The sequence below is a fragment of the Pezoporus wallicus genome, unplaced genomic scaffold (genome assembly GCF_028554395.1).
Source record: "Pezoporus wallicus isolate ANWC-B61680 ecotype Strahan unplaced genomic scaffold, APGP_CSIRO_Pwel_v1 scaffold_7107, whole genome shotgun sequence".
Lineage (NCBI taxonomy): Eukaryota > Metazoa > Chordata > Aves > Psittaciformes > Psittacidae > Pezoporus > Pezoporus wallicus.
In genome coordinates, this window is record NW_026642114.1 from 3,296,591 (window position 1) to 3,322,988 (window position 26,398).

Below are 26,398 nucleotides of genomic sequence, written 5' to 3' on the forward strand. Positions count from 1 at the left end.
GTTATCTTATTTATCCTCTGAATACCCTAAATGGTCGGTAAAACTTTAATTAATGTTAAGCCTGCAGATAGCTAACAGGTTTAATTTACCGTGCCATAAAGGAGGAGGTAAAGTGCGTATTTCACTGTGGTTTATGGTATATAAATTACTTGTCATGTACGTTACTGGTGGCTACCAGGCTCCTACTACAATAACTGCAGTCTGTGAATTGTGTGGGTACATATCTCTACAGGTAAGTATTTCAGATGAGATGTTCACCCTGACTGATTTGCTGAGTTGGCCTTCTTTGTTTTATTTCTAAAAGGCAACATAAAAAAATTCCCCCCTCTAAACTCAGGTCCCTCAAGGACCAGTAATCACCCCCCATCTGCTGTCACCAACCTGTCACTCACTTAAGAAGGTTATCATGTAAATCAGAGCAGATGTGGTGCACAGCCTCAGCAACATTAATAAACAAACCCTGTGGGAGTGCCTGAGCATGAATGAGCCTGTAAAGATGCTCAAGGTTCTCCTAAGAGCAGTTCAGGCCAACGCATCACTGCTACAGAACCCTTATTTTCTTATGCATGCTGCCTCAGTTTCCCTTATTCTAGTGTAGGGGGAAAACACTCTTCCTTTTCAAATTACATGCCACTAGCTCCTGAAGCAACTTACTGAGGGATGCTGTGAATGCCCCAGCACTTACATTAGTCTCATAGGAGGTATCTCCCAGTCTGTGCTGAGCGGGAGGTGAGAGCAGATCCCCCAGCCCCTTCTGCACTGACATACCCTGGGGAAGTGGGACTGTAAGAGGGGCCTCACGGACATCACACATGAGTACCCCTAAACTTCCATTTAGCTATGCCAAGGCTATGGGGTGCGTTCCCAGTGCCCAGCATTGAGATGGTTCCTCTCTCCCTTGTGTTGCACAGAGATCGATGCACCCAAGAACCTGAGAGTGGGCTTGCGGACCCCTGCCAGCCTCGAGCTCACCTGGGACAACAGCGAGGCTGATGCACACAGCTACAGGGTGGTCTACAGCACCCTGGCTGGGGAGCACTACCATGAAGTCCTGGTGCCACGTGACACTGGTCCCACCACCCGGGCCACCCTCACAGGTATGCGTGCACCCATGTGCCTGTCCTTCCCCTCCCGATTCTTTCTAGCAGGTAGGGCAGCAGAGAGCCCAATGCTTAGTCACCCTTATGTGGCATATATTTGAAGCTGTTTTGGAGTTTGTTAGCTATAAGGAGAAGGTTTTCCTTAGGCTGAAGCTCATTTTCCCCTTTGTGGATCTGGATTTGAGCACTGGTTATCCATGAGCTGAGCAATGCACCTCCAAGTGATGTACCTTTCAGTGATGCACAAGAATCAGGGGTCTGTCAGGTGCTAAATAGGGCTGGCAGGAAGCAAAGCGAGAAATGGGGAGAGGAAGCCTTTTTACGCTCATCTAGAGGAAAATATTTCACCCTTCTGTTTTTTCCTTGCTGGGAAAGAGCCACAGGCATAATGCCCCATAGGTAGTGATGGGAAGCCAGGCTGCCTGAGTTTCTTACCTTTTTCCAAATCAGGCACAAAGCAGACACCAATCCAGGGGTGCTGTTTTTGAGCAAGTCCTTCAAGCCAGCACAGGGGGTGCCACCAGGGGCTGCAAATACCACCCATCTCCTACTGCAAGGAAAGTCCCAAACACATTGCAGCACCATGTGAGATCTGGTTTCCTCCTTTTCAACTACAACTGTTTGCCTGCTGGATTTGGTGCTCCAGTGGCTATTTTGAACAAAAAAAAAAGACTTACTTACCCACATAGAGAAAAGATCACTCCTTCGAGTTGAAGCTCTTCAGTATGGCAGGACACCAGGTTCTTTCACTTTGACTTTCTGCCCTCCTGGGAACTCCCCAGCCCAGCATCTCTGCCATACAGAACTATAGGAGAAAGTTCAGTGCGAAAGTCAAATGCGAAGTTACAGGCACAGCGGCACTGAGTCATGAGAAAGGCTGGAGGGCAGGAAAGCAATTAGAGCAGTTAGCTTGAAAAATGTGGTATGAGGAAAAAAGAAAATGTTAGGGGTAGTTTCTGCTGCATTTGTGATGAGGACGTGCAAGGAGAAGTGAAATTAAATCAGAGACACAGTACTAGTTGCCTGCTAGCTTTCCTCTAGGTCATTTACTGCATTTCTAGGTGAGGAGGAGTACTAAAAATGGGCCAAATCCCCCTCCTTGGGGCAGAGGTGCAATACTACCCCAGTGACCCAAACTGCAATGACAGCGAAGGCAGAGCCTGAGCTTGCCTTGGAGGACGTGACAATCTGAAGGCTCTCGTTTTTCTCAATCAAAATAAAAAAAAAAGCCAAGTCTTTGCCAGGCTCAGGCAAAGCTACAAGAACACCTCCCCCCCTCTTTCCCAAGCAAGCTCCAGAGATGCAGAGGCTTAAGTTGATAGCAGTGAGCAATTTTTATATAGTGCTTCCATCATCACCTAAGTGCATTGCTTCTAGTTCCCACAGTACCATGTAATAAACATTTTTTTTTTAATCTAATCATAGCAGAAAATAACAAAAAAACCCAAAACATTCTGGTGGCAAAAATAAATATATAAATTATAATTTAAAAAAAAGCCAGGATAGCCATGTTGTGGGTGGCACACGGGCATCTCCCATAGATCTGTTACCCATGTGGTAGTCCTGCCCACCGAAGCCTTGTTGCACGTGGTACAAAGCCTGTTGGGGTGGGTTTCCTGGGGCCTGGTGGGATCAATGGCACAAAAGCAACAGCGATTCCTTCAGCTGCCTTTATCTGCCTTCAGGAAAAGCGGTGAGGAACAGCGCTGAGCAGAGCTCATCAAAAGATTTAAGCTTAAAAATACAGCAAGCCTTGCCCTGCCACATGTCTCTTCAAAATCAGCATTTGCACAGAAATATCCATAATTTTGCTCTACCCAGAAGAGCTGGGAAAGAAAAGGCATCATTTTATACGCTCTTGCTCATCTTGTCCTTCTCTCAGGCTCTTCACGTTTCCAGGATACTTCTGACACTTACTGGGCAGGGGCACAGGGGTCCATCTGCCCCCTGGCACCAAGACTCCTTTGTAGCAAGAGGAGAGGAGTAGGGAGTGGGGATTTCCCTCTCTCCTGGCCTCTCTGGGAAGGTTTTGGTGGTTTCAGGGCATACTGCCTCTGGGCAAGGCAGTGTGAGGCCAGGCTGGAGGGTTTATGGCTTTCTCTAACCACATGGGAAAGATCATTAAATGCAGGAAAGGGGGGATAAAGCCACCAGCAGGTAAGCAGAAGTGATAGGCAGAGGCAGGAGATGTTCCATGGAGATAAAACAGTGATCAGCAAGGGGTGCACAGGAAAGGAGCTGGGTGAGCTCAATTCCTATGTCCCTTGAGCAAGGCACAGCAGGATATATCCACCCCAAGGATCGGCACTTGATTCAGCTCCCAGAAAGACTGCGCCTTTCCTAATTAATCTGCATTTCATTTACTCTGCATAATCTATTTCTCTTCAAGACACCAGCCCTGTGACAATATTTGATGTTGATTCACTTTGGAAACAAATATAGCTACTTTATCGTTCCCATCTCAGCTCACACACACACAATTTCTGCCTTGATGCCAGCAATTACAGCAGACCTCAGCAACAACTTTTAAAAACTGCCTATTTCTGAGCTAGCATAATCTGAATTCCCTGTTCAAAGGCATTCACAGTGTTTATTAAAAAGGCTCTGCTCTTCTGCAATATGCGGAGAAACTCCTGACCTGTGGGAGGGCTGCTAACCCCAGGAAATGCTCAGGAGGGTGTCCCCCCAGCCACGGGAGGTGGGGGGGGCATCACACTGAAGGTGGTGCTATCATGCACCTTCTTTTCCTTTGCATGCCCCCATTAGATCTGGTGCCAGGGACAGAGTACGGCATCGGGATTTCAGCCGTGATGGACAGCCAGCAGAGCGTGCCAGCAACCATGAATGCCAGAACAGGTGAGCTTGGCCCCATTGCATGCCCCAAGCACAGCTGGGGCTTAGATATCCCCATGGCACGGTCCATGCATGGAGATCAAAGTCGACACCAACCCTCTCCCACAGAACTTGACAGCCCCCAGGATCTCCTGGTGATAGCGTCCACTGAGACATCCATCTCACTGGCCTGGACCAAAGCCACAGGTCCCATTGACCACTACCGCATCACCTTCACCCCTGCCTCGGGGATGGCCTCTGAAGTGACAGTGCCCCAGGATCAGTCACAGTTCACCCTCTCGGAGCTGGAGCCTGGGACAGAATACACCATCTCCATCATTGCTGAGAGGGGACGCCAGCAGAGCCTGGAGGCAACTGTGGATGCCTTCACAGGTAGAGAGAAACAAGTTGGGATGGGGCCAAGGGCACAGACCACCACCCCATGGTGGCACTTCCACCAGCCCACTGCTGAAACTCTTGAGATGGCAATGGGGATGAGAGCTGGAGGGAAAGCTTCTACATGGGAGAGGTGCACTGACCTCAGAGAGGGGATGGACCTATCAGTATGGGGACACTGTTCCCTTCATCAGAACACCAACTAGATTTGCTTGGCTGGAGGCTTCCAGAAGGACAAAGCAGGGTTGGGGGAATAGCCAGCCCATGCTGTCCTCTGTGGTCAGGGTGGCCTGGGTGTCCATAAGAAAGAGAAATGAAGTCTTGAGAGACCTCACAAGAACCTATGTGGGAAAAGCCTGCAGCCGAGAAGCCTAGACAACACATACCATCTGTAGTGGGAACAGCCCCATCACCCAGCATGTTTGCAGGCAGAGCTGAGAAAAGCACCATTTTCCACCTCCAGGTTCTGCCTCTTCATCCCATCACAGTTTCAGATCAATGGAGAGCCCAGAGCTCCAGCTTTGCTACCTCTGTTGGTTATTTCCCATACAAGAGCTGGGGAGAAGAGGGAGTCCAGGGTGTGCACACAGTTGGGGTTCCATCTTCCTTCTCCATTTTGCAGGGGTCCGGCCCATCACACAACTCCACTTCTCTCAGCTGACATCCTCCAGTGTGAATGTCACATGGAGTGACCCATCCCCACCAGCAGACCGCCTCATCCTCACCTACAGCCCCCGGGACAAGGAGGAGGCACAGCAGGTCACACTTGATGGCACCCGCAGGCATGCCAGCCTGATGGGCTTGCAGCCATCCACCGAGTACCTGGTGTCACTGGTGGCCATGCATGGCACCATCAGCTCTGAGCCTGTTGTGGGCTCCATCACGACAGGTACCATGAGACCCCACACAACAGGCATGGGACCCCACTGGGAGGGCAGGCAGGGGAATAGGGAGCAGACCTGCCTCCCACAGCTTTGTTTTTCTTCTCCATCTCACCAGGGATCGATGCACCGAAGGACCTCAGAGTGGGAAATGTCACCCAGGAGTCCATGAAGATCTACTGGAGCCCTCCCATTGCTGCCTTCGACCACTATAGAATATCCTACCGTGCTGCTGAAGGTAATGGTTCAGACACCTCTTGCTCATGCTCTGAACTTGTAGCTGCCAACCGTCTTTTTTTCTGCTCACACAAGCAAGCTGCCAGGTCATCCTCACCCAAGGCAGCATTCCACTGCCCTGGGTAAAGCCACCAGTAGCTGGGAGTACCAAGAGGCTGCAGGGACAGAGGACAGTGTCTGGGAGGAGGAAGGGAAGGGACCACTGTAGCTAAGGGCCAGCTCAGCCCAGAGGGGCAGAGGGAGTGGCCCCTTGCAATGTTCCCTCCTAGGGAATGGCTCATTCCCCAGCTCATCTCCCTTGGCCCCAGTTTTGCCTATGATGTTGTTGAAAAGGCCAAGCCAGAAGAGTGATGGGCAAGCAGGCATGCACCTGCAGGCACAAGACCCAATTACCCCATTATCAGCCCTAGAGAGGGCTTGAGCCATTGCCCTCCTCTCCCAAGCCCCTCTTGTACCCCAGGGACAGGGCCTGATGTCAAAGCTCTTGTCTCCATCCCCACAGGGAGGACAGACAGCACTGCAATCACCAGTGATGCCACCGAGTACACGCTTCGCCAGCTGCAGCCTGCGACCAAGTATGAGATCGGGGTGAAGAGCGTGCGGGGCAGGGAGGAGAGCGAGGTGGCCTCCATCACTGTGCATACAGGTGGGAAGGAGCTCCTGGTGGGAAGCATCAATCAAACAGTGCTGGGTCCAGCTCCGAGCAGGCCCTGTTTGCACTAGCAATCAGGCAGCTGAGAGCAAGCTGGACCTCACACCAGCCTGATGTGAGCTTGAGATGATAAGCAAGGCTCACGAGGGGCCAGTGTGGACTTCTGAAGTACGGCTAAGCAAAGCTTTCCCCGAATATGCATGGGTAGTCACGGAGTGGCGTGACAAATCTATGTACTGGGCATGGGGAAGCCAGAGATATGATATTAAGCAACCACAACAACCTTACCTAAAGGGAGTACGGACTTCCAGAAATAATCTGTGGGGAAACCCTGACACAAACAGCATCTGCTGCAAGAATAAAACCTTCTGCTATTCCCAGTCTCCTCAAAACCAAGGGGAAAAAAACCCAACCCTAACATCCCAGGCTGTGCCTCAGGAAAACAGTGGAAGAGCCTTCAAGTATCAGAATAGCACAAGCTGTGACATCTCTGCTCTATAGCTAGAGCAGCGATAACTCATCTACAGGCAGATGTGTCTGGGCAGCAAGGCAGGACCACAAGCAATGGGCCACAAGAAGCTCTTCCAGTTCATAGCCCAAGCTGTTAATATCTCTGACACTTTGAATCTGTCCCCCATGCAGCCATGGATATCCCCTTGGGGGTCACAGCCACCAACATCACCCCCACTGAGGCACTGCTCCAGTGGAACCCACCATTGTCGGAGGTGGAGAGCTATGTCCTCGTCCTCACCCGCCACACAGGTACGCTGGGGCTCCGTTTCAGCTCACCTTTATCTCTTCTCTTTGGGAGGGCAGCAGCTGGTGTGCAGCAGGGCTGTACCCCATCCCTAGACACCAGCTCCTCCCTTGCAGGTCCCATGGCAGGTGCTTTCCACTGCCCCGCACCAAGCCTCTGAGCATAGCAGTCCACACATCAGGGGACTGGGACCCTCCCACTTTGCTGACTGGCCCACCAGCAGCAGCCCAGGGGCAAGCAAGTACCCATCCCACAGAAACCCACATCTGAAGGGAAATCAGGCAAATACAAGGATTGGGAAAAACAAGATCATCCTTCTGGCTGAATGCCACCATTACAGCTCAGTTGCTGTACAGTAGTTCATGGTGTTTCAGCAGTAGAAGGGCTTTTGTTTGCAAAGTCATAGACACACTTTGGAGAATCACCTGGAACATCTACCCTAACTTATCTCTTTTGGCTTACAGTTGCAGGAGAAACAATTCTCGTGGATGGAGTCAACCAGGAGTACCAGCTGACCAACCTCCTACCCAGTACCACCTATACAGTCTCTATGTATGCCACCCATGGGCCTCTCACCAGCCAGACTGTCAGCACCAGCTTCACAACTCGTACGTAGAACCGCTGCCTGTTACGTGCTCTCAGCCATTCCCCAGGAAAAGCAGCCAGCAAGGCTGAGCCAAAGCTCTTGTCACATACATGTTTGTGCAGAAATAACTACAATCCAAAAGGACACCCAAATACCAGTTTGGGGCACAACAGCAAGCATCACCCATCATTTCCACTCTCTCAACATCCAGCCACCCCTTTTTTGATTTCCCCTGGATGTGGTTTCCCAAGAAGATCCCTGACAAGGTCTTTTTCTTGACCACGGCCATAGTCCAGAAGAGCACTACAACCCATTTTGTTTACAAGAAGCTTGACAGGCCCACAGAACATGAATTTCAGACCCATTACCCTTCAGAGAGCATGCAGATAGAGGAAGACTTTAAGAGGGTTTCTAGAGGCTGGGGGTCGTGATGAGGTCTGGAAACTGAGAGTGAGGATGGACTCTGGGCTGTAGCTTAGGGTTTCAAGGTTGAATTTCAAGTGCACTGAGTTGGGATGCAGGGCTGGGGTGGTTGTATGTGAGAACTTGCACTTCCCTGGGTCTCTATCCATCCTCACAGTTTTGGATCCTCCAACAAATCTGACTGCCAGCGAAGTCACACGACGGAGTGCCCTGCTTTCCTGGGTGCCTCCCGTGGGAGAGATGGAGAACTACATCATGACCTACAGATCCACGGATGGCAGCTGGAAGGTGAGTGACTCCTCACAAAGAAAGAGGGTTATTAAATCAGGGAATAACATAATTGCAAAGAAATTAGCAAGGGAAACCTAACAAAGCAAAAGAATGATCATCACTAGGTCAGGGAGAGACCAGAAGGGCAGACTCTACATTCTGCATAAGCAATATTTTAAATGAACAATTGGAAAAAGCAGGAAAAGTTTGCCTAGGGCCAAATATGCACACCTGCAGGTCTGGGCAAAGAGGGAATACCTGCAAAGTTTGCAGAAACAGGGGAAATTCACAACTTGTGAAAGTCGAGCAAGCTGAGGCAGGAGAAAATTATCCCACAAACAGAGATGCTAAAAATGCTGTTTGCCCTTCTTGCAGAAAGGCTAGATAGGTACAGACAGCTAATTAATCCTGCAATACGATATATCTGATTATTTAATGAGCATGTCCATATCTACCTGCCTGGAAGAGCTGCTACAAACACTATCAGAAATACGTCACCACAAACGGTCTCATTTCCTTTGCTGGTGTGACTGGCTTGCAGTGGCCAGAGGATAATAGCTTTGCAGAAGGGGTTCAATAATCTCTGTGACATTGGCTGACAACCAGAAAAATTAATGTGACAGGAACTGACGGAGTCAAAACCAGCTGATAACCAGGTTTGGCCAGCTCTACTTCTTGCAATGCTTGGGTAATCAGTCATGCTCTGTCTTAAGGGCACGCAGATCCCAACAGAGCTGGTAAACAGAGCACACAGACTGCAAACATTCAAGTCTCCTGTGACCAAACCAGCTAGCTTTCTCCTACTAAAACTATTCCAAAAAGCTGAGTATATTCCTTGACCTCACACTGATTTAGTTCAGGGTGCAAGCAGTGATGAAACAGGACACCACAGGACACCACTGGACACCACTGGACACCACTGGACAGGCACTAAGGGCTGCAGTAGTTTGTGGCTTCCCTTCCCTCCTCACTTGCTCTTTAGGCTCCCCATCGCTTTTCTCATCTGTTGCTCTTGGTGTCTACCTCCTTCTGGGACCCATGTACAGGAGCTGATTGTGGATGCTGAGGATACATGGATCCGCCTGGAGGGGCTTTCTGAGACCACAGAGTACACTGTGCGCCTGCAAGCTGCCCAAAATGCCATGAGGAGTGGCTTCATCTCCACCACCTTCACAACAGGTGAGAACTCACATCGCATCCTCTCAGCCAAGTGGGGCTTAGTCCCCATATCATGCTGGTAGACATGGACTGCTTCTAAGGGTTTTTCATCCTCAGGCAGCATTTCACCGTGATACACAGAGAGGTACATTCATCGCCATGATGCACAGTGCTGCTATGCTACAAAAAGTTAATGTCTGAAGGATCTGTAATAGAAACACAAGACTCAGCTGAAGGCAGAGATTTGAGCTTCAAACCAGGCACCCTGTACCAGACCCTTTGCCTTGCCCTGGGCCCTCCTCACACCTGTAAGCAAAAGAAGGAAGGACACACCACAAAAGTTAACAACACGTTTCAGCAGTGCTCTTGAAGTGACTGAGGAGAGACCCAGCTGGTGTCTCCAAGCTGTGGACATGGTCTGATCTTTCACAGATATCATAGAATCATAGAATAATTTGGTTTGGAAAGGACCTTCAAAGGTCATTTGGCCCAACCCCCTTGCAATGAGCAGGAACTTCTTCAACTAGATTAGATTGCTCAGAGCCTGGTTCAATCTGACCCTGAATATTTCCAGGGATGAGATATCCCTGGAAATATCAAGCAAGTGCATCTCCACCACCATAAGTGGAGTCATAGCAGAGCCAACACATCTGCATAAGTGTGGTCCCACTGATGTTATTTGACTGCATTATTCCACCCACTTCTAATTCTAGAGAAGTCATGATCCACTAAGGTAATGGGGGGAACAGTTTCCTTTCCAAATCAAAGAGTGGGCATTCACCACACCACAACCCTCACAGACATAGTGCTTACACTTGAAAGAATGAAGCTTGCATGAAAATGTCACCTTTACCCCTACCCTTTGCAACTGTTCACATTAGAAACCATGCAAAGCATATCATCCCTCACCGTCTTTGAAAAGGTTTGCTAGGCCAGGACACTTAACAGACAGAATGCATTTTGTTCAGGGCTGAATCCAATTACATTTCTCATGGGCTTTAAAAGCACTAAGAAGCCTATAGATGGTGTCCCCAAAATTCATCCTATCTGTACTGCCAGTTCAATTAAGAGAGTTTTCTTTGAACCTGCTGAAGATACACTTCCCTATCCCAGTTACATCCAAAGGTCCCTTCACCTGCTTTTAAGAGATAATAGAAACGATGTACATCAACAACAACAAAAAAAGGCTCTTCTCTAATGCATCTACAGATCAAGCTTTCCTGTTATTCTTGTCTTTTACATGGGCACATAATGGCAGTGAAATTCAGACAGGTGATGGGAAAATGCATATAATCTTTGAGGCTGTTCCGGAATCAAGGATGAAGCTGCATGGGGCTGGCTTCTCAGATGGGATAAAGCAGCAGAAACCCACTCACATCAGGCAAGGAGAGCACTGTTTCCATTGAACAGAAATGTCTGACCTAAGCAGTGTTAGAGATACCATTGACAGCTGATGCAGCATCCAAATACAGGTTTAATTTCCTTTTAAGATTAAGATAGGCATCAGCAAGACACCAGTTTCTCCCCACTTTCCCATATATCCATGAGGCAGAAGCACTCAGGAACAATCACCAAGGCAATGAGATCAATTGACAGCATCCCTCAGCAAAGAATCAGGGTCTGGGATTCACTTTTCTATGGCAGTGTATCAGGGCACCTTGCAGGGAATATGGGATTGTCTTTGAGAAGACAAACAAAAAAAACAAAACCAAACCAACACACCCCCTCACCCCCCCACCCCCAAAAAAATACAAACCACCACAAAAATAATTGAAAAAAAAGCTTAATTTAAATTGTTTTGCTTCTTTCTGCTCACAATACACATCCTGGAGTTCTTCCATTCCTTCTGACATATTAATAGCTTGCCCTCTTTGTTCCATGTTTGCATAAGGTTCTCAGGGAATTGTATACAAATGGGACAAAAGGAAGAAACAGATACAGTATTTATAATTTATAGTGGTTTGAAATTTCTTTCAAGGTCTCCTTGGCTCTTAAAGATATGAATATAAATTAAGAAACAAGTAATCTCCACAAGAGCTCAAGGGAGCCTGAAGTGGTTGTCTTTGAAGCAGTTTTCATTGCTGGATATTATAAAATGCAAACGCTGTCTCACCAGACCTTGTGCTACGGACTGCAGAGATGGTAAAAAATAAGGGACCTTCCACATTTGGACAAAGCAATGACCTTAAAGTCTTCAGGTGGTAAAGGTAGGGGGAATGCACTCAGATGGGAAATAACAGACAAGGGTCTGTATCCTAGTCCTACGTGGTATCACGCAGTTGTGACAGATGCACACAGCGCATCATTCACACCTCAATGTATAACCAAGACAGCCTTGAAAGCCACATCTATATTGCTAGCCCTGCACTCATTTACTCCATCATCCATACACACCAACAGCAAAGAAAATTACGTATTTCCCCCTTTTGCATTAAATGTGAAAAAAATGAACACAGAGTTGACATCCCAATACTGCTGGGGTCTTGCAGTTAAGACTGTCTTAAACTCTGATCCCCAAATGAGATGTTTCTTCACTAGAGGACACCTGGAGCATAGCCACAAATGCCAAGCTGCCCATCTCCAGCATCTTGCACAGCCTAATTCCTGCTCAGTTTGCAAGTAACAATTAGCCCAGCTCAAGCCCACCATAATTTTCAAAAGCACGGATCAGAAAAATTCCCCTGGAATCAGTAAAGTCATAAATCTTGTTTGGAGTTGGCAATCCTGAGGGGAAAACAGATTTCAGTATTTTCACAGCTGTCTAAATAAGCAGTTGCCAGCTTCAATTCCAGGGTTTCAGGCACAGTGCAGAAAGATGCTCCAAGAATTGACATCCTTCATCATTTGTAGTGATGTTACCATGCACCTTCCCAATATAGGGCATATTGGAAAAAAATTCAGATATGCACACATTCCTTTTTTACACTAAATTGTCTGATGTTGTTGGCAGATGTGAAGTCCCACCACCTTGCAGAATAACTTGGGATGCAGAGGCCGAGTTAGATCTTTCATGGATCATAACTAGCAGGGCCCAAGCCATGTCAAAAGGGTGTTGCTCCACTTAAATTTTGCTTCTTTTTTTTTCAATCTTGCAGGTGGCCGTGTCTTTGCTAACCCTCAGGATTGTGCCCAGCACCTGATGAACGGAGACACACTGAGTGGTGTGTACACCATCTCCATCAATGGGGAGCTCAGCCAGCGAGTTCAGGTGTACTGTGACATGACCACTGATGGAGGTGGATGGATTGTGAGTAGCCTTGCAGTTGTCCTACACATTGTACCCATCACAAAGTAACCAAGCCCCATCCTACCGGCACAGCCAAGCACCACACTGCGTGGGAATGACAGCAGGCTTAATATCACACGCTTCATTTCCCACGACATAAGGAATGGCCCACGCTCCAGTAATAATAGTTACTCTTGGAGAAATGCCCTTTGATTTATTTGACATGTTTGCAGTGCTTCTGGAGAGCACAATCTGAGAGTGAAGCTGATTTATTGTTCTAGAAATGAAATTAATGGCCGGTAGCTTTCACAGGGAATGATTCACACTGCCTGCAGTAGAAGGGTGTCAGGCATCACCCCAATTGAGTCCGCACAGAGCATTTTAGAAGCAAATGCTTGTTTGGCTTTCAAATTGCACAAAAACTGCTTGTCTTGACATAGATGGACTGACAGCATAAGTAAATAGTGCTCTGGTGCTTTGATTTTATTCATCTCAAATGCTTATTTACATGCACTACACAAAACTGCACTAGATGTATAGCCAAAACAAAAAAAAAAAAAAAGGGCTTTCTCAAATGCTGATTTCTAGCATGGATGTTATTTTAGCCAGCAAATTTTCCTCCATATCACTCTGCATCAGTGCATCCCCTTGAATATCACAGAAAGAGCCAGCTGAAAGCAGAATCATGAAACCAGAAGCACCATGCTTTGCACAGAGCAGAAAGCTTGAAGGCTGATTCCTTCCTATTATAACATTGATTTGCCTTGAATATCATCTAACATCTCTTCAGTTTCTCCGTCTGCACATGAATTAACTGCATAGCTACAATGAACCCTAACTGTATTGGCATTGCAATTTTCTCCCCTGAAAGGCGCAACAGAAGGACAAAGTATTGTCTTTATTTTGTGCGTCCAAAGCCTGGTGAAGGTGTCCCTCCTCTCCTTCACACTGTTCTTCCCCTGGCTTTCCTCCACTGCAGGTCTTCCAGAGGCGGCAGAATGGGCTGACGGATTTCTTCCGGAAATGGGCAGATTACCGGGTTGGTTTTGGAAACCTGGAAGATGAGTTTTGGCTGGGTATGACCTTTACCAGCTGTCTTTTATTGACACATCAAACCTGAGATCCCTGTGCACCATGCTGCTCACCCATATTGGCTCCCTGCCTTTCATCCCACTCGTCTATGCTCTTCCTTAGAGTTTTCCTTCCATTCATTCCCTCTCGTTCACATTAGAAAGTCACTCATAGGCACACCACTTAACAGTGCATTTTTAAGGCCAGCAGCTCCCTAATTTGCTTCTCTAGGAGAGAAGGGGGGATGCTGTGAGTTTTCATGGACCAAAACCCATCATCCTCCTTCAGATGACTACAGGTTGCATTGGTGGCATCCGTGGCTCATGGACCTCACCTAGCCTTAGCCAGCAAACCAGTTGCCTAGAGAACGTAGGAAAGGCATGACTGGGATACCCAGCACATCTCTGAAATGGAGTGTGCTCTCCCAAAGCCCAAGCATGAGCCAAGGCCAGCTCTGCAGCATAAACACACTCTGCCTTATATGGGAGTTAAACAGCAATATGAGAAGCACCAGGGCTCCACAGCTGAATGCCCCCAGCTTCAGCAGCGTGTAGAAAGCTGAAGCTAGACCTTGAACCCAATTCTCATAGCCATGGGGAGGTGAAGCTTGAGTGGGGACAGAGAGCTCAGACCCCACCATTGCCAAGAAAGGCAAAGACTTAACCAGAAGTGCTGTTGATCTTTGGCTACTTTCCATGTTCTCATTTCCCAGAGCTGTTTTATTTGCCTAGAGTTTTGTTTGCTCATGGAATAGATCCAGGAACCAGGTCTTACTGGGTGTCTCACTGCTTGTCTCACCAGGTTTGGACAACATCCACAAGATCACGTCCCAAGGGCGCTATGAGTTGCGCATAGACATGAGGGACGGCCAGGAGGCAGCATATGCCTACTACGACAAGTTCTCCATTGGGGACTCCAGGAGCCTGTACAAGCTGCGAATTGGGGACTACAATGGCACTTCAGGTACAACCTTATTGCTACCACATAGCAGGTGAATCCTGCAACTGGTGGGTCTGAAACTGTAAAGAAAATCCCAACACCAAATGTTATTTTTCTGGAGCAACAAGACACAAACTAACAGCCCTTTCTGGCTTCCTGCAGTCCATCATGTAAACCAGGCTGATAAATCACACTAAGGACACGGAATTTTCCATTGGGGATTAGATATTTAATATCAGAGGCATTGCTGTTCAACTAAACAGGTCAGTCGTCAGAGGTGTCATCTTGCTTGGCAATAACTGCAGCTCGCTATTGATGCCATGCTGGAGGGTGTATTTATTGCCTTCTCTCAGCAATGGAAAAAATCTGAAATCCTCTGCATCATTTCCTCATGCAGGGGCCGAACACTGGCTAGTTTTGCAAGGACACTGTCACACCTGCAGTGCTAGGCTTTGCCAACCAGAAAACAGTGGGTGATGGGTGATTGATGGAGTGAGGGTACAGTCGTTTCCTCCCCAAGTAGGAGAGAGGGGTACAGCTTCAGCCCCTTTAACTGGGATACACATGCCCACTGCAAGCCTCCATGATCCAGATAAAACTTCACCATGTACTTCATGTACTTAACAAGGAAACCCATACCATATAAAATGTAGGAATTTTGGTCTACAATACCTGGTAGTTGTCACTGGAAGAGAAGTGACAGAGATCTTGGTTGCATGCAACACAGCACTTGCTCTGACCTTAAGTCCCAGGGCAAAAGTCAGCCAACCTGTTGCCAAAAATGCCAATAACAGTGCTGCAGACATCAGTGCCTTCCCTTCCCTATGCAAGCTCTTCTTCTAACTGTCCAAGCAAGGAGCTTCTACTCCACATTGAGCAAAGGGAGCCAAGACTTGCCATATGGTTCATTGATGAGAGGTTTCCTAGCATACCTCTTGGCAGCTGGACTGCACACACCTAGCATGGATCCACTTCATATTTTCTTAGCGACCACCAAGGAGCATATTAAGAATGCCTCCTGTAACTACATCACTCAATTGTAACAATGACCATATTTCACTTCAGCTCTTCTTTCACCCCAAAACAGCTCTCTTATTCCTTAGTAAGGAGGTGAGATGAGGCTGGTGTGTTTGGTGTAAAACATCACACATCTTCCAAAAGCCTCTTCTCCTTATGCAAAGAGAGAAAAGAATGCCAAGCATCTTGGTTCAAGAGACAAATTCTTGATCTCCTTCAGGAGAAAAATTTCCTCGGGCTAACAGGAGGCAAGGAGACTGAAAGCATCTTGAAGTAGAGACAGGTTTCAGGGAATCAGGGATGCCCAAATCTAGGTTTTAATTCAGTTCTGAAGCACTGAAATTCAGATTCAAACCCATATGGCATTTTATCTTCCAAGCCCAAGCACCATCTAAGATTTGCTATGGACTGTACTGATCCTAAACCGACAGCAGAGGACCTCAGATGAACAACTGTGAGCAATTCCAGTTAATATTATTCAAGACCATCAACTGCTTGAGCTGTTGATTGGGAGGCTGCCACAGATAACAGAATATCCTGATTTCCTTGTGAAAAGACCAGATGATTTGGGCTCCATCATATCCAACATCACGTCTTTCCACAGGGGACTCCCTCACCTATCACCAGGGTCGCCCCTTCTCCACCAAGGACAGGGACAATGATGTCGCTGTGACCAACTGTGCCATGTCCTACAAAGGGGCCTGGTGGTACAAGAACTGCCACCGCACCAACCTCAATGGCAAGTACGGAGAGTCCCGGCACAGTCAGGTAAGGGCAGAGCTGGGCTGAAAGTCCTCAGCATTTCTTCTAGGGGTACGACCAAGAACAACAGGAAGCCTAGGCTAGAGCTGAGGCTGTGTGGTTAGTGCACCAGGGTTAGGTGCACTGGTGGGGTGACCCCACACCAGCTGAAGCAAAGGGGACCACCTTCAAGTCATTTAGGCTGATGCTTCATGCTTCACGCTGGCTGCCATGGTCATTTACTGTGGCACCTTATTACATTATATTAAAAAGAAGAAAAAAGCATTGAATTTGATCAGGAGCCTTTGAACAGTGGGAAAAAACAATCAAGCCATAGCAGCAGCAATGCTTCCTCCTGCTGTAGCAAGTTCTTCCTTCTGGCTTTTTTGTAGCAGTCAACTTTGTTTCCTTCCTATCCCACTCTAGTTTCTTGTTTGGATTTTTCTTTACCCTATGCCTTTCTCTCCCTCCTACCAGGGGATTAACTGGTACCATTGGAAAGGCCACGAGTTCTCTATCCCCTTTGTGGAAATGAAGATGCGACCTTACAACCACCGTAACATCTCTGGGAAGAAGCGACGATCCCTACAGCTCTGAGGGAGCTGAACCCCCTCCTGCCTTCCACCATCTGACCTTTTCTGTCATTTGTTTGTATTTTATAATATGAAAAGGGGGGGAATTTACTACTCATTCATCTGAGATAGCAACCTGCCCCTCACGAGTGCTGGAGGGAACCATGGCACAAGCAAAGGCTGTGGGAAAGGAAAGACCTCATTGCTTTGCATCTTTCCCAGAGAAATACCAAATTTCCAGTCTCCCTACCCCAGTACTCTGACCCTTAACACAAGAAGAGAGAGAAAGAGACAGACAGATTTTTTGATATTTTTTTAAAAGACATAGAAATCCCCAGCAAACCCTGTTAGAAATGTCCGGCATGGGGCTCATGGCAGAAACCTTCCCCACAGGGACCTTTGGCACCCCAGTCATGGCCAGGGACACCCATCCTCTTCCTGCCTCCCTGTCCCCTCCTGACAGGGAGGTCCCAGGCTTCAAGCTATCCTGCAGACACCAACTCTTCCAACAGGCAGAGGCCTGTCTCTCCTTCCAGCCTGGTCATCCCTCCCCTACTTGCAGGCACTGTACACATGGAGACAAAAAGAGGATAAGCCAACACAAGGCTCATCTCGTTCCCAGTTTTCACAAATCACACAGGAGGGTTTGGTGAACATCTGCGTAAGCAGGGAAACTTTAGAAAGCCCACATCCCAAATGTTGGCCCCACCACAGCCAAAGCCATCTTCATGTACATGGAGCCTAGGGGAACAAGAGCTGCTCCACCAGCACCAACCTGCATCATCCACTCTGAGCTGAACTCATCCCACCCCAGGTGCATGACAACTGCCTGGGTTATGCTGAGCTTCATGAAGAAGAAAAGAGTCAAATTAGGTCTTGAAGTCTAGGGCCCATTTCCTCTGCTATTTTGACATTTCACCACACTGTCTGTCACTGAGGTCAGTGGTCCCAGACCAAGGAGACTCAGAGAAGAAACAGCAACGAAAAGAGGTATCACAACTGCAGCCCAGCCTGAAGCTAGCAGCTGACACAGCTCAGGTGCTCTTGTTCAGGGTCCTCCATGCACACAGGGAAGGATGATGATGCAGCCTACAGAAGACAAGCGCAAGCTAAGAAATGCCTATTCTCTTCCCTCTCCCCAAACCATCCCTCTTTGCCACCATCACAAGAAAGACACCAATCTCAGTGCCTTGGTATCACCACCTCTTTAATGGGAAATCAACTATTTCCCCTTCTGGAAGGAATGCTTGGTCTATCCATTCTGGAGCACTTCAAGAGTTCGCTCCTGCCATCCCTAACTTCTCCTGTCTTAAGAAGATGGACCCTTCAGATAGCTCTGGCTGCACTCTGTTGTCATTGACACCACCGACACATAGCCCAAACGACAACTGTGCTGGAGTCACCCCTCTGCCAAGGACTCTGAACAATGCTGGGCATTGTCACTGGCCTGGTCTCAGAGAAGGAACCTATCCCCACATCCAAGAACAATGCAGCTCATCACTGGGTTCACAGCGGAGGGAGCAATACAAATGCTAAACACTGCTTTTTGATTTTATCCAACTGAAGCTGCTTTGTCTCAAGAAACATCTTCCAGATGGCAACATAAAGGCATCTTTGCAGTAGCTTATAATTCAGGCCAGTGTCTCTTTCACGGCCATGCTCCTGGATTTTCTGACATTACTCACCATGGCTGCAAAGCTGAAGAAGGGCATTAAGGGGGAAAAGCAGCATCCTTGTCTATGCCATCTGCTGGCACACAAAATCATAGCTAACTCCAAGGTCATGATTAGATAGAGGGTGCAGCCTTTCAAGTAGTCAGCTTACAAGCTGCAGTCTGACCAGGAGGAAGAATGTTGTAGCTCAGCAACATCTCGTATGTAAATGAGACATCTCACTTTCCATCAGCATCAAATCATGCAACAAGCCAACCAGTTGAGGAACAGGTCAGTCAGAGAGGCTACAGATAATAGGATCTCTTGCAGGACATGGCCAGTGTCACACATGGCAGCATACCAGGCCTCCTGAGCAGCCTGTCCTGTTTCATATCCAAAAGCCAACAAGAAGCAATGGAACTCAGTAAAACCTATGAAGCACCCAGTAGACCAGCAGAGTAATATTTTTCCCAACATCGCTAACAGTTTATAGGGAAGAAGTGTCTTAACAGAAGTACTACAGTGTAGTGGTTACACTACAGTGTAGTGGTTATAACTAGAAGCAGACATTGGCAGTGGATGGCATTCATCGCTGGTCTCGGATGGTGCTGTTTGCTTACCTACCCAGATGAAAGAAAGATACATCAGTGGAAACACAGGAGCTCATCATTTGCAATCAAGTTGAAGGCAAGAAACCTCTTTTAAAAAGTATGAGTCAAATAGAAAATCAAAACATGCCAAGCTTTTCCAGGACATTCAAAAGAAGATCCTCAAAAAGGCTGATTCATCTCTAAATAGATTTACTGACATGTATCTCTTCCTCCTTGCTCATATCTGTCATCCTTTTATAAGTCCAGTAACTAGAATGAAAGGGCCCAGTTGACACAACTTAATTTTTCAGTCTGAAGGATGCTCTTGGAGATAACATCTGACCTTCTGGTGCCATTATATACCGATGCAGGTCTCTGATCTCACACATGGTACCAGAGTGCTGCCTTTCCATTACACTGATGAAACACAGTTGCTAAAATTTTTTAAAGGAAAGTCTTCTCCATGTTATGGCTTTCTCCTACTGACAATGTAACCCAAGCCGAGGCACAAAATCAGCTACAACAACCCAGTCATTTGGGCCATTGTCCCTCATGTACACTGTCCATAAACAAGATACAATTTTCCAGCAATTTATTTTTCATCACTGCCTGATGATATTTTTTTTTCTAACAAAGCTCCTGGCAGAGGTTTCAAGCAAATTTATGCTTAATGTTGATGCTACAGAATGGCCAGGTAATGATTAAGTACAGTCTCTCTTCACCCTCCATCACTGGTTGGGCAAGCCCTTTTTCTGAATTCATTCTCAAACAGACCAAGTTTGGCCCTGTCCTCCATCAGCACAGCATTGAGAATGAAGTCTTGGCAACAGGCCTGAAATTCCCAGAAACTAAGCCAGGGTCCTGTGTGGTGCTTATCTCAAGAGACTTTGGCTCCAGCACCTGAACCATCACTGGGCTCTGGTGGCTTCTCTGCCATCCAGCTCATATGGCCCAGGCTTGCCCCAGAGCCTGAAAGGGAACCTGAAGCCATCACCCAAATCACACTGTCCACTGCAAAATGCCATCTCTCATCACATCAGGCAGGAAAAGCATGTACGGTCATTCACCCACTACGTGTGCCTAGGATCCTCTCAACCTTTCAAAGATGTCTCTTACCTCTAACCTCAAAATCCTGGAAGGAAACACCAAGGGGCTTTCTCATCTCTTGCCCAGTTTTGATTCCACTCTGTTTCATTCCTGCCAGACCTCCAAGCTCACCTTCCACTGCACTAAAACATAACCAAAGAAAAAAACCAAAACATCCTGAAAAGAAAAGCTGCTTTTAGTAAAGTCATCCTTAAGAAAGAATTTATACAAGAATCATTTGGGACAGGAGAAAGGCCAAGCCCTCCCCAAAGGTATCTGGGTTTTGGCAGGATGATGCTGGAAGAGTACCCCCGCAAAGGTTGTGGAAAAGCCTTTGCTTCTACTCCTTATCTTTGCATTACTTTACCATGGGCGTCTCAAAGTGTAGTATCTGTGTAAACACACTCTTGTCCCAACCTCTTAACTCTTTCCCAAAGTGTTGCTTACCCCAGGTAAAGTGTTGGGGTGATGAAGGCAGAGCTCACTGTAGCCTTCATCCGCAGTGGTGCAGCATGTGAGGGTTTGGGCCGTGGTCCCTACAGTGCAGTGGCCCCTGCTGTGGACAGGCTTAGAATGGCTTGTCAAAATACAGCAGAAGCCAAAATACCTGCCTGGTCCATCACCTCCATGCCAGCATGTGCCCTTCATCCAGACCCAGAGCCTCCCTCCTGGTATGTCCCCACCATCACACCCTGGGGTGACCACGTTCCCCTTGCCCTGTGCCCCCCCCAGCAATACCCACAAGCTTTGACCTTACCAGACACTGCCAGCAAAGAGCTCTCACCCCAAAACCCCTTTAATTCATGCCTACACCCTACACCCATGCTCTGTCCTGGGGCCAAGAGAGAAGACCATCCCTGTTTCTGTCAACCAAGCATCCTCGGATGACCACCAAACCCACCCAAGCCCCTTGGGGACCATCAGTACCCTCCAGAGTCACCTTCCCCCTTCCTTAAACCTGATGGTGCTCAGATGGTGTTGGCAGCTCCTTGCCCCTTCCAGGGTGGAGGTTTGAGGTTAGGGAGAGGGAAAGGGAAAGGCTCTTCCCTGGGGAGAAGCTGATGCCCAGACCCACCTTGGTACCTGCCTGCAGCTCTCCTTGTGTCAGTGGTTTCTCAGAGGATGGTGACACAAAGACCTAAACCAACAAACAAGCAGCCCCCTGTGCACAGGTGGTACCCTGGAATTGCGCTTATTATTTAAAAAAAATTAAAACCCATAAACAAGAAGGAAGAACAAAGGCAACAAAATCCCTTTGACAGGTTCTGATGGACTCAAACACAAACCAATGTAACTAAATGAGGGGGAAGATAAAAGAAAATTAATGCATAAATAAAATTAATAATATAAATAAATAATATATTAATTCTCCCCACCTTGTAATAAAAACGTAGCTCGGAGAATGGGATTGACGCTTGTTAACCATTGTTAACTAGTATTTTTAGTCCTGACCGCTCTTAGGCTATGTATAGTTCCTTTTTTTAATGCATTTTCTATACATTAATAAAAGATACCGAAGGAGTGAGCTGTGTGCCTGTCTAGAAGCGGGGTGGGAGACAGGTCCTGGTGCATCCAAGCTCAGCAGCATTGCAGCCCTGACCTCACACCAAGTGGGGATGTGCACCTCCTGCCCCTAATCCTCATTTGTCCCATGGGAGAAGGAGCATGGGGGGCTCATTAGCAGGGATTTGCATGCTCTCACTCTCCTGCAAGGGCATGCCCTGCCCTGGTGGAGCTTAGATACTTTTGCATCCAAAGCAGCTGGCCACAGAAGATTGGTTTTTGCTGTGAAGTTTGCAGCCGAGTTGCAAGGTGTTGCACAACCGAGACAGCCCAGCAGCAGCTGGAAGAGAGCACATTGCTCTATTGTAAAACATGCCAAGAAACACGAACTGGGAGGAGCAGAGCAGCTGAGAGACAGAGCACATGCAATGGGATAAGAAAACAGAGAGTGGAAACTCTGGAGACAGCCCAGCATTGGAGGTGCTTGAGATCAGGCTGGAGAGAGCCCTGAGCAATCTCATCTGACCCTAGGGCTGCCTTAGGCAGCAGGTCAGAGGAGAGGCTCCCAAGGAGGAGTTATGCTGTTAAAATGACAGTAAGTGACCACAAAGTCAGGTCAGCGTGGCCGGTCCTTTAACCCCTGTAAGGCAGGGAGCTGTGCTTTGGCCTCAGCCCAGCAAACCATATTTTGTTAATAAATTTAGCTGCTCCCAGAAGCTCAGCAGTTTGCAGCCAGAGAAAGCAAAGCCGCAGTGTAAATGCTCAGGAGCAAAGTGAAACAACCCCAAAGTCTTCAGTTGAAGTAGTTCTAATGATTCAGACAGCAATCTGTTCCCAGCAAGTTGGAAAACCCACCAAAAACCAAATTTCAAGGCTATTTCCAGCAGAACATGCTCCCAGTGGAAAAAAAATGAGGAAAAAAAAAAAACAACCCAACATTGATTTATCAAAAATCTCTGAGACAAGTATGAATTTCAGAGGATTTTGAAAGTCTCCTCTTGTTTCACATACAGACTTTATTTAGACCTCCTCGTCTTAAGTCTTCATGTTTGACACGTAGCCAGGCAGGATGAGAAAGCCCGAAAGAAGCTCTTTTGCCAGACTGCTTCAATATTTTCTAAATTTAATTTCAGAGAGAGACAAAACAGGGAAATTTGTTCTGCAGCAGCTTCTCAACCTCAACTTCTCCTTTGTGCTTCAATTCGAGAGATAAAAAATAAAGAAAAAGGAAGTTGTGACTCTGGGTATCCCCCACCTCGGCCATGGCCACCAACACAGCACAAAGCCAAGCCTGATGGACTCAACCATCCGGATTAAATGAACTTTCTCAGGTCTGAAGGGAGTCAGTGCATGGGAGACTCTTCAGGCAAGCCCAGGGGCTCTCTCCTGTGCTCAGAGGAGACAATGGATGGAGGTAGGTTTGGGATGGGAAGGAAAGGCTGCCTTCACCAGTGCTTATCCTATTCTCACCATGTTTTTCCAAACAGTTGACTCAACACAGTGGGTTTCATTTGTGGTCCTTAGAGAAGGCAAATGCCCTCCACTGTACACCCCATTCAGCACATCTGGGGTCAAATGGGGTCCCCAGGACCTCTATTACCTGCAGAGCACACCAAAAAAAGCCCGTCTGGAGGAAACACAGCATTCCCATTGCAATAACCAGACATGAGAAGTAGGCACGCACCACTCAGTGGTTGGTGTCAGAGCAGAGAGGTGTATGTGAAGTTGCACCATCCTTCTGGACCAGAACTCACTTCCCAGAATCAGAGCCATGGCTATACTCCATGCTCCAGATGGGATGAGACGGAGGTGAGGGCTGGCACAAGCTCTTTCCGAAACACTCCAAGTTTTGACTTAGGCCAGGGAGGTGTTTTGCCCCCCACACCAACCTCTGGGGAGCTCCTGCCCTATCACCCATCACAGATGCCCACCACCCTCATCACTCTGGCCCTCTCTGCCCTTGCACACCTCAGGGCCATCTGTTTGCTTTAGGCATGGCCCTGCACTATCACACATGGTGAGATTTCATATTTCCAGCCTCTTTAAGGAGCGCCCAGGCTTTGTGCAGGCAGCACTGTCACACTATGGGCAGCCACACTCCTCTTCAGGCACTTCCAGCCACTGCAGAGCATCGCACCACCAGCCCCCAAAGCTGCACTTTGTACGGAGATATTTCATCACATCCCTCTTACCAAAGTCCCGTTCTTGCATGAGTGATGCTCAGGAACTTTGTTCCACCAGCAAACATCAGGAGGGTGTACAAAGGTCCTCAGCAAGGGTGCTGGGCACCTGTCCCAAAGCTGGAGCTTAAGTAACGCATTCTTAGCAACACACCCTGGAAACTCAGCCCAAAAAAGCACAAGGGAAATGCCCACCCAGGGACAAGCAGCACTGCAGGAGGAGATGCAATGCCTGCAGGAGCAAGGCTGGAGCAGGTTGATGAAGGGGCATCCTCATCCCATGAATTCACAGCTGCTTCATGTCTTGCAGGATGTAATTTTTATAGCACCACCTTTAACATCCTTAGCATTTAATTCCCCCTTGTAAGCCTGGATGTGCTTATCATCTCTTTAAAACCCTCATACCCATTTTTGTATTTCCAACTCCTGTGGCTAAAAGCCCTAAAGCTTAATTATGTAGAGTGTAAAAAAAATCAAAAATCTCTTTAATCAAATCTAAACACAGGGCTTTTAAATTTCATTGATTTATCCCCTTTCCTGGCTTGAGAAGCACTGTGAATAACAGCCCACAGGCTATTCCCCCTTCCCTTACTATAGCCTCAACATGCAGAGATTTTTCTGCTGCTGACATATTTCAACAATTTTCCCCATCAAAAAAAGAAAAAAGAAATGCTACATTATATACATTGTATTTGAGGGAAGATCCTAGCTGTCATTAGAGCCTTCTTATAGTGACAATTCCCTCCCTCCCAGTATTTTGGATTGCTTTCTGCTGTTGGTAGGGCTGTTAGAGGTGTGTAGCCCTCCTATAGCATGCACCATGCAATGTATAAGCATGCTCATTCCCAGCAGCATGGCTAATCCTCTAGCTCCCAGCGACACTGTCTCCCTGGTGTTACTCCTCTGCAAGCATGAGAGCCCAGCATGGCTGCAGAACACATCAGGATGCTGGCAGGAGCGCAAGCTGTTTCTGTTCACCACAACAGCCACTTGTCCCCATGCTGTTTCCTCTGTTTGGTGACATCTCAACAAAAAAGGGGTTTGAAGGAAGTAACTCTCCAAATGTTTATGAGAAATATCCTACCCAAGACTGAGAGAAGGGCAGGATGAAGTTGGGAACTCTCCCTCTAAGGATTTCAGGAGAAGGCTCTAGAAATGGGCATCTAGGAGAGGAGCATTAGAGGGGACAGGGCTGGAGAAGCATCAGTGGCAGCCAGCATTCCCCTGCTCCTGAGGACAGATTCTGGCCCTCCTCCTGCTCCCACATCCTCTGCTGTGCTCAAATCATGTGGAAAGCAGCCAGCATCTGTCTGTTCACCATCTTGTATCAGTTCTTCACCTGCCACCCAAGGCTGCCTCTCCCCCCTGCCTGAGGGTGCTTCGCCCTCCAAAGGAACCTGCTCTCCCTCGCAGGGGGCAGAAAGAGGTAAAACACTCCCAGGAGAAAGGCTTTGGTGTGTTTTTCCTCTTTCACCCACCACAATTTGCATTCCGCTCTCAGTTCCCCCCAAGGGGTGGGTAAGCCCCCACCAAGTTGTTCTGGCCAAGCCCCAGTACCCAGCTGCATCCTCCCACCTCACCTGTTAGCAAACAAGATAAGGATGAAGAAGACTTTGAACCATGAAGAGCAAGGGTCAAATAGTCCCCACGGCCAGGCAGGAGCAAAGCCTCAAGGGCAGCACAAAACATTCCAGCACAAGGATGCACCTTAGCCAACTGCTCCAGTGCTATCAGCCAAAATCCACATGTGGTCCTGAGCCACAGCAGCTCACCAGAGATCTTCAGAACAGCTTTTCCCCATAGAAGTGGCTTATGGAGGGAAAGGGGTAAGAAAAACATTTTTAAAGTCATAATAATTTGCCAGCTGCTTATCATTAAACAGTTCATTAATCAGATCTCCCCACCTGCCTCAGATGGGCACCAGGGAGTGGCCTCAGCATTGTGGGGCTGAGCCAAAGGAAGGACTGCACTGAGGGGACAGCCAGCACAACTGTTTTTTCACCTAGAAGTCAACCTTGGCAGATGAGATCCAACACCCACCCAGCATGGAAAACCCCTGGGAGTGATTGCTCTGAGATGAGGATGAGCCATCACTTCCTACTACTGAAAACACATGCTGGTCCTCAGAGCACCAGGGCCTCTCAGAGGCACTAGGGCTGTGCCCAAGCTCACCACTCCACTGCCTTTGGCTCACACATTCCACAAATCCAGCCCTTGAGAGGTAACAGCAAGACATTGCATCAGTGACCCCATTTCTGTGCCAAGAGAAAGAGCACCCCCATTCACTGACAGGTTTTCCATCCCCTGGCCTTCACATAACTGATCCTTGAGCCATTCCTAAAAGGGAAGGCACTATGTCATGCTGCCAGGACTCGCCTGGCGCTGGCACTTTCCTCACCTCCTGGAACATCTCCTGTCCCCTCACCCATGGCCAGCACTGCCTGTAGGATTTCCTCAGGAAGGAGTTCCTTAAGGCTCACACACACAAAACAATCATCAGCTTTAAACTAACAAAAAGCCCTACTGCTT

General features: G+C 47.9%; 1 protein-coding gene across 1 annotated transcript in view; it reads left to right on the top strand.

Annotated features, from left to right (window-relative positions):
- TNR (tenascin R) overlaps window positions 1–19,038 on the top strand; it is a 74,632-nt gene extending 55,594 nt beyond the window's left edge. Inside the window, exons 8-22 of the mRNA XM_057427047.1 lie at window positions 912–1,097; window positions 3,867–3,956; window positions 4,062–4,325; window positions 4,951–5,217; window positions 5,328–5,447; window positions 5,949–6,092; window positions 6,741–6,860; window positions 7,320–7,463; window positions 8,022–8,152; window positions 9,181–9,313; window positions 12,388–12,539; window positions 13,498–13,594; window positions 14,391–14,552; window positions 16,150–16,313; window positions 16,764–19,038. Coding sequence (XP_057283030.1) covers window positions 912–1,097; window positions 3,867–3,956; window positions 4,062–4,325; window positions 4,951–5,217; window positions 5,328–5,447; window positions 5,949–6,092; window positions 6,741–6,860; window positions 7,320–7,463; window positions 8,022–8,152; window positions 9,181–9,313; window positions 12,388–12,539; window positions 13,498–13,594; window positions 14,391–14,552; window positions 16,150–16,313; window positions 16,764–16,883 — 2,294 coding nt within the window. The 3' untranslated portion in view covers window positions 16,884–19,038. The remainder of the gene's footprint in view (window positions 1–911; window positions 1,098–3,866; window positions 3,957–4,061; window positions 4,326–4,950; window positions 5,218–5,327; window positions 5,448–5,948; window positions 6,093–6,740; window positions 6,861–7,319; window positions 7,464–8,021; window positions 8,153–9,180; window positions 9,314–12,387; window positions 12,540–13,497; window positions 13,595–14,390; window positions 14,553–16,149; window positions 16,314–16,763) is intronic.
- Window positions 19,039–26,398: the final 7,360 nt, after the last annotated feature.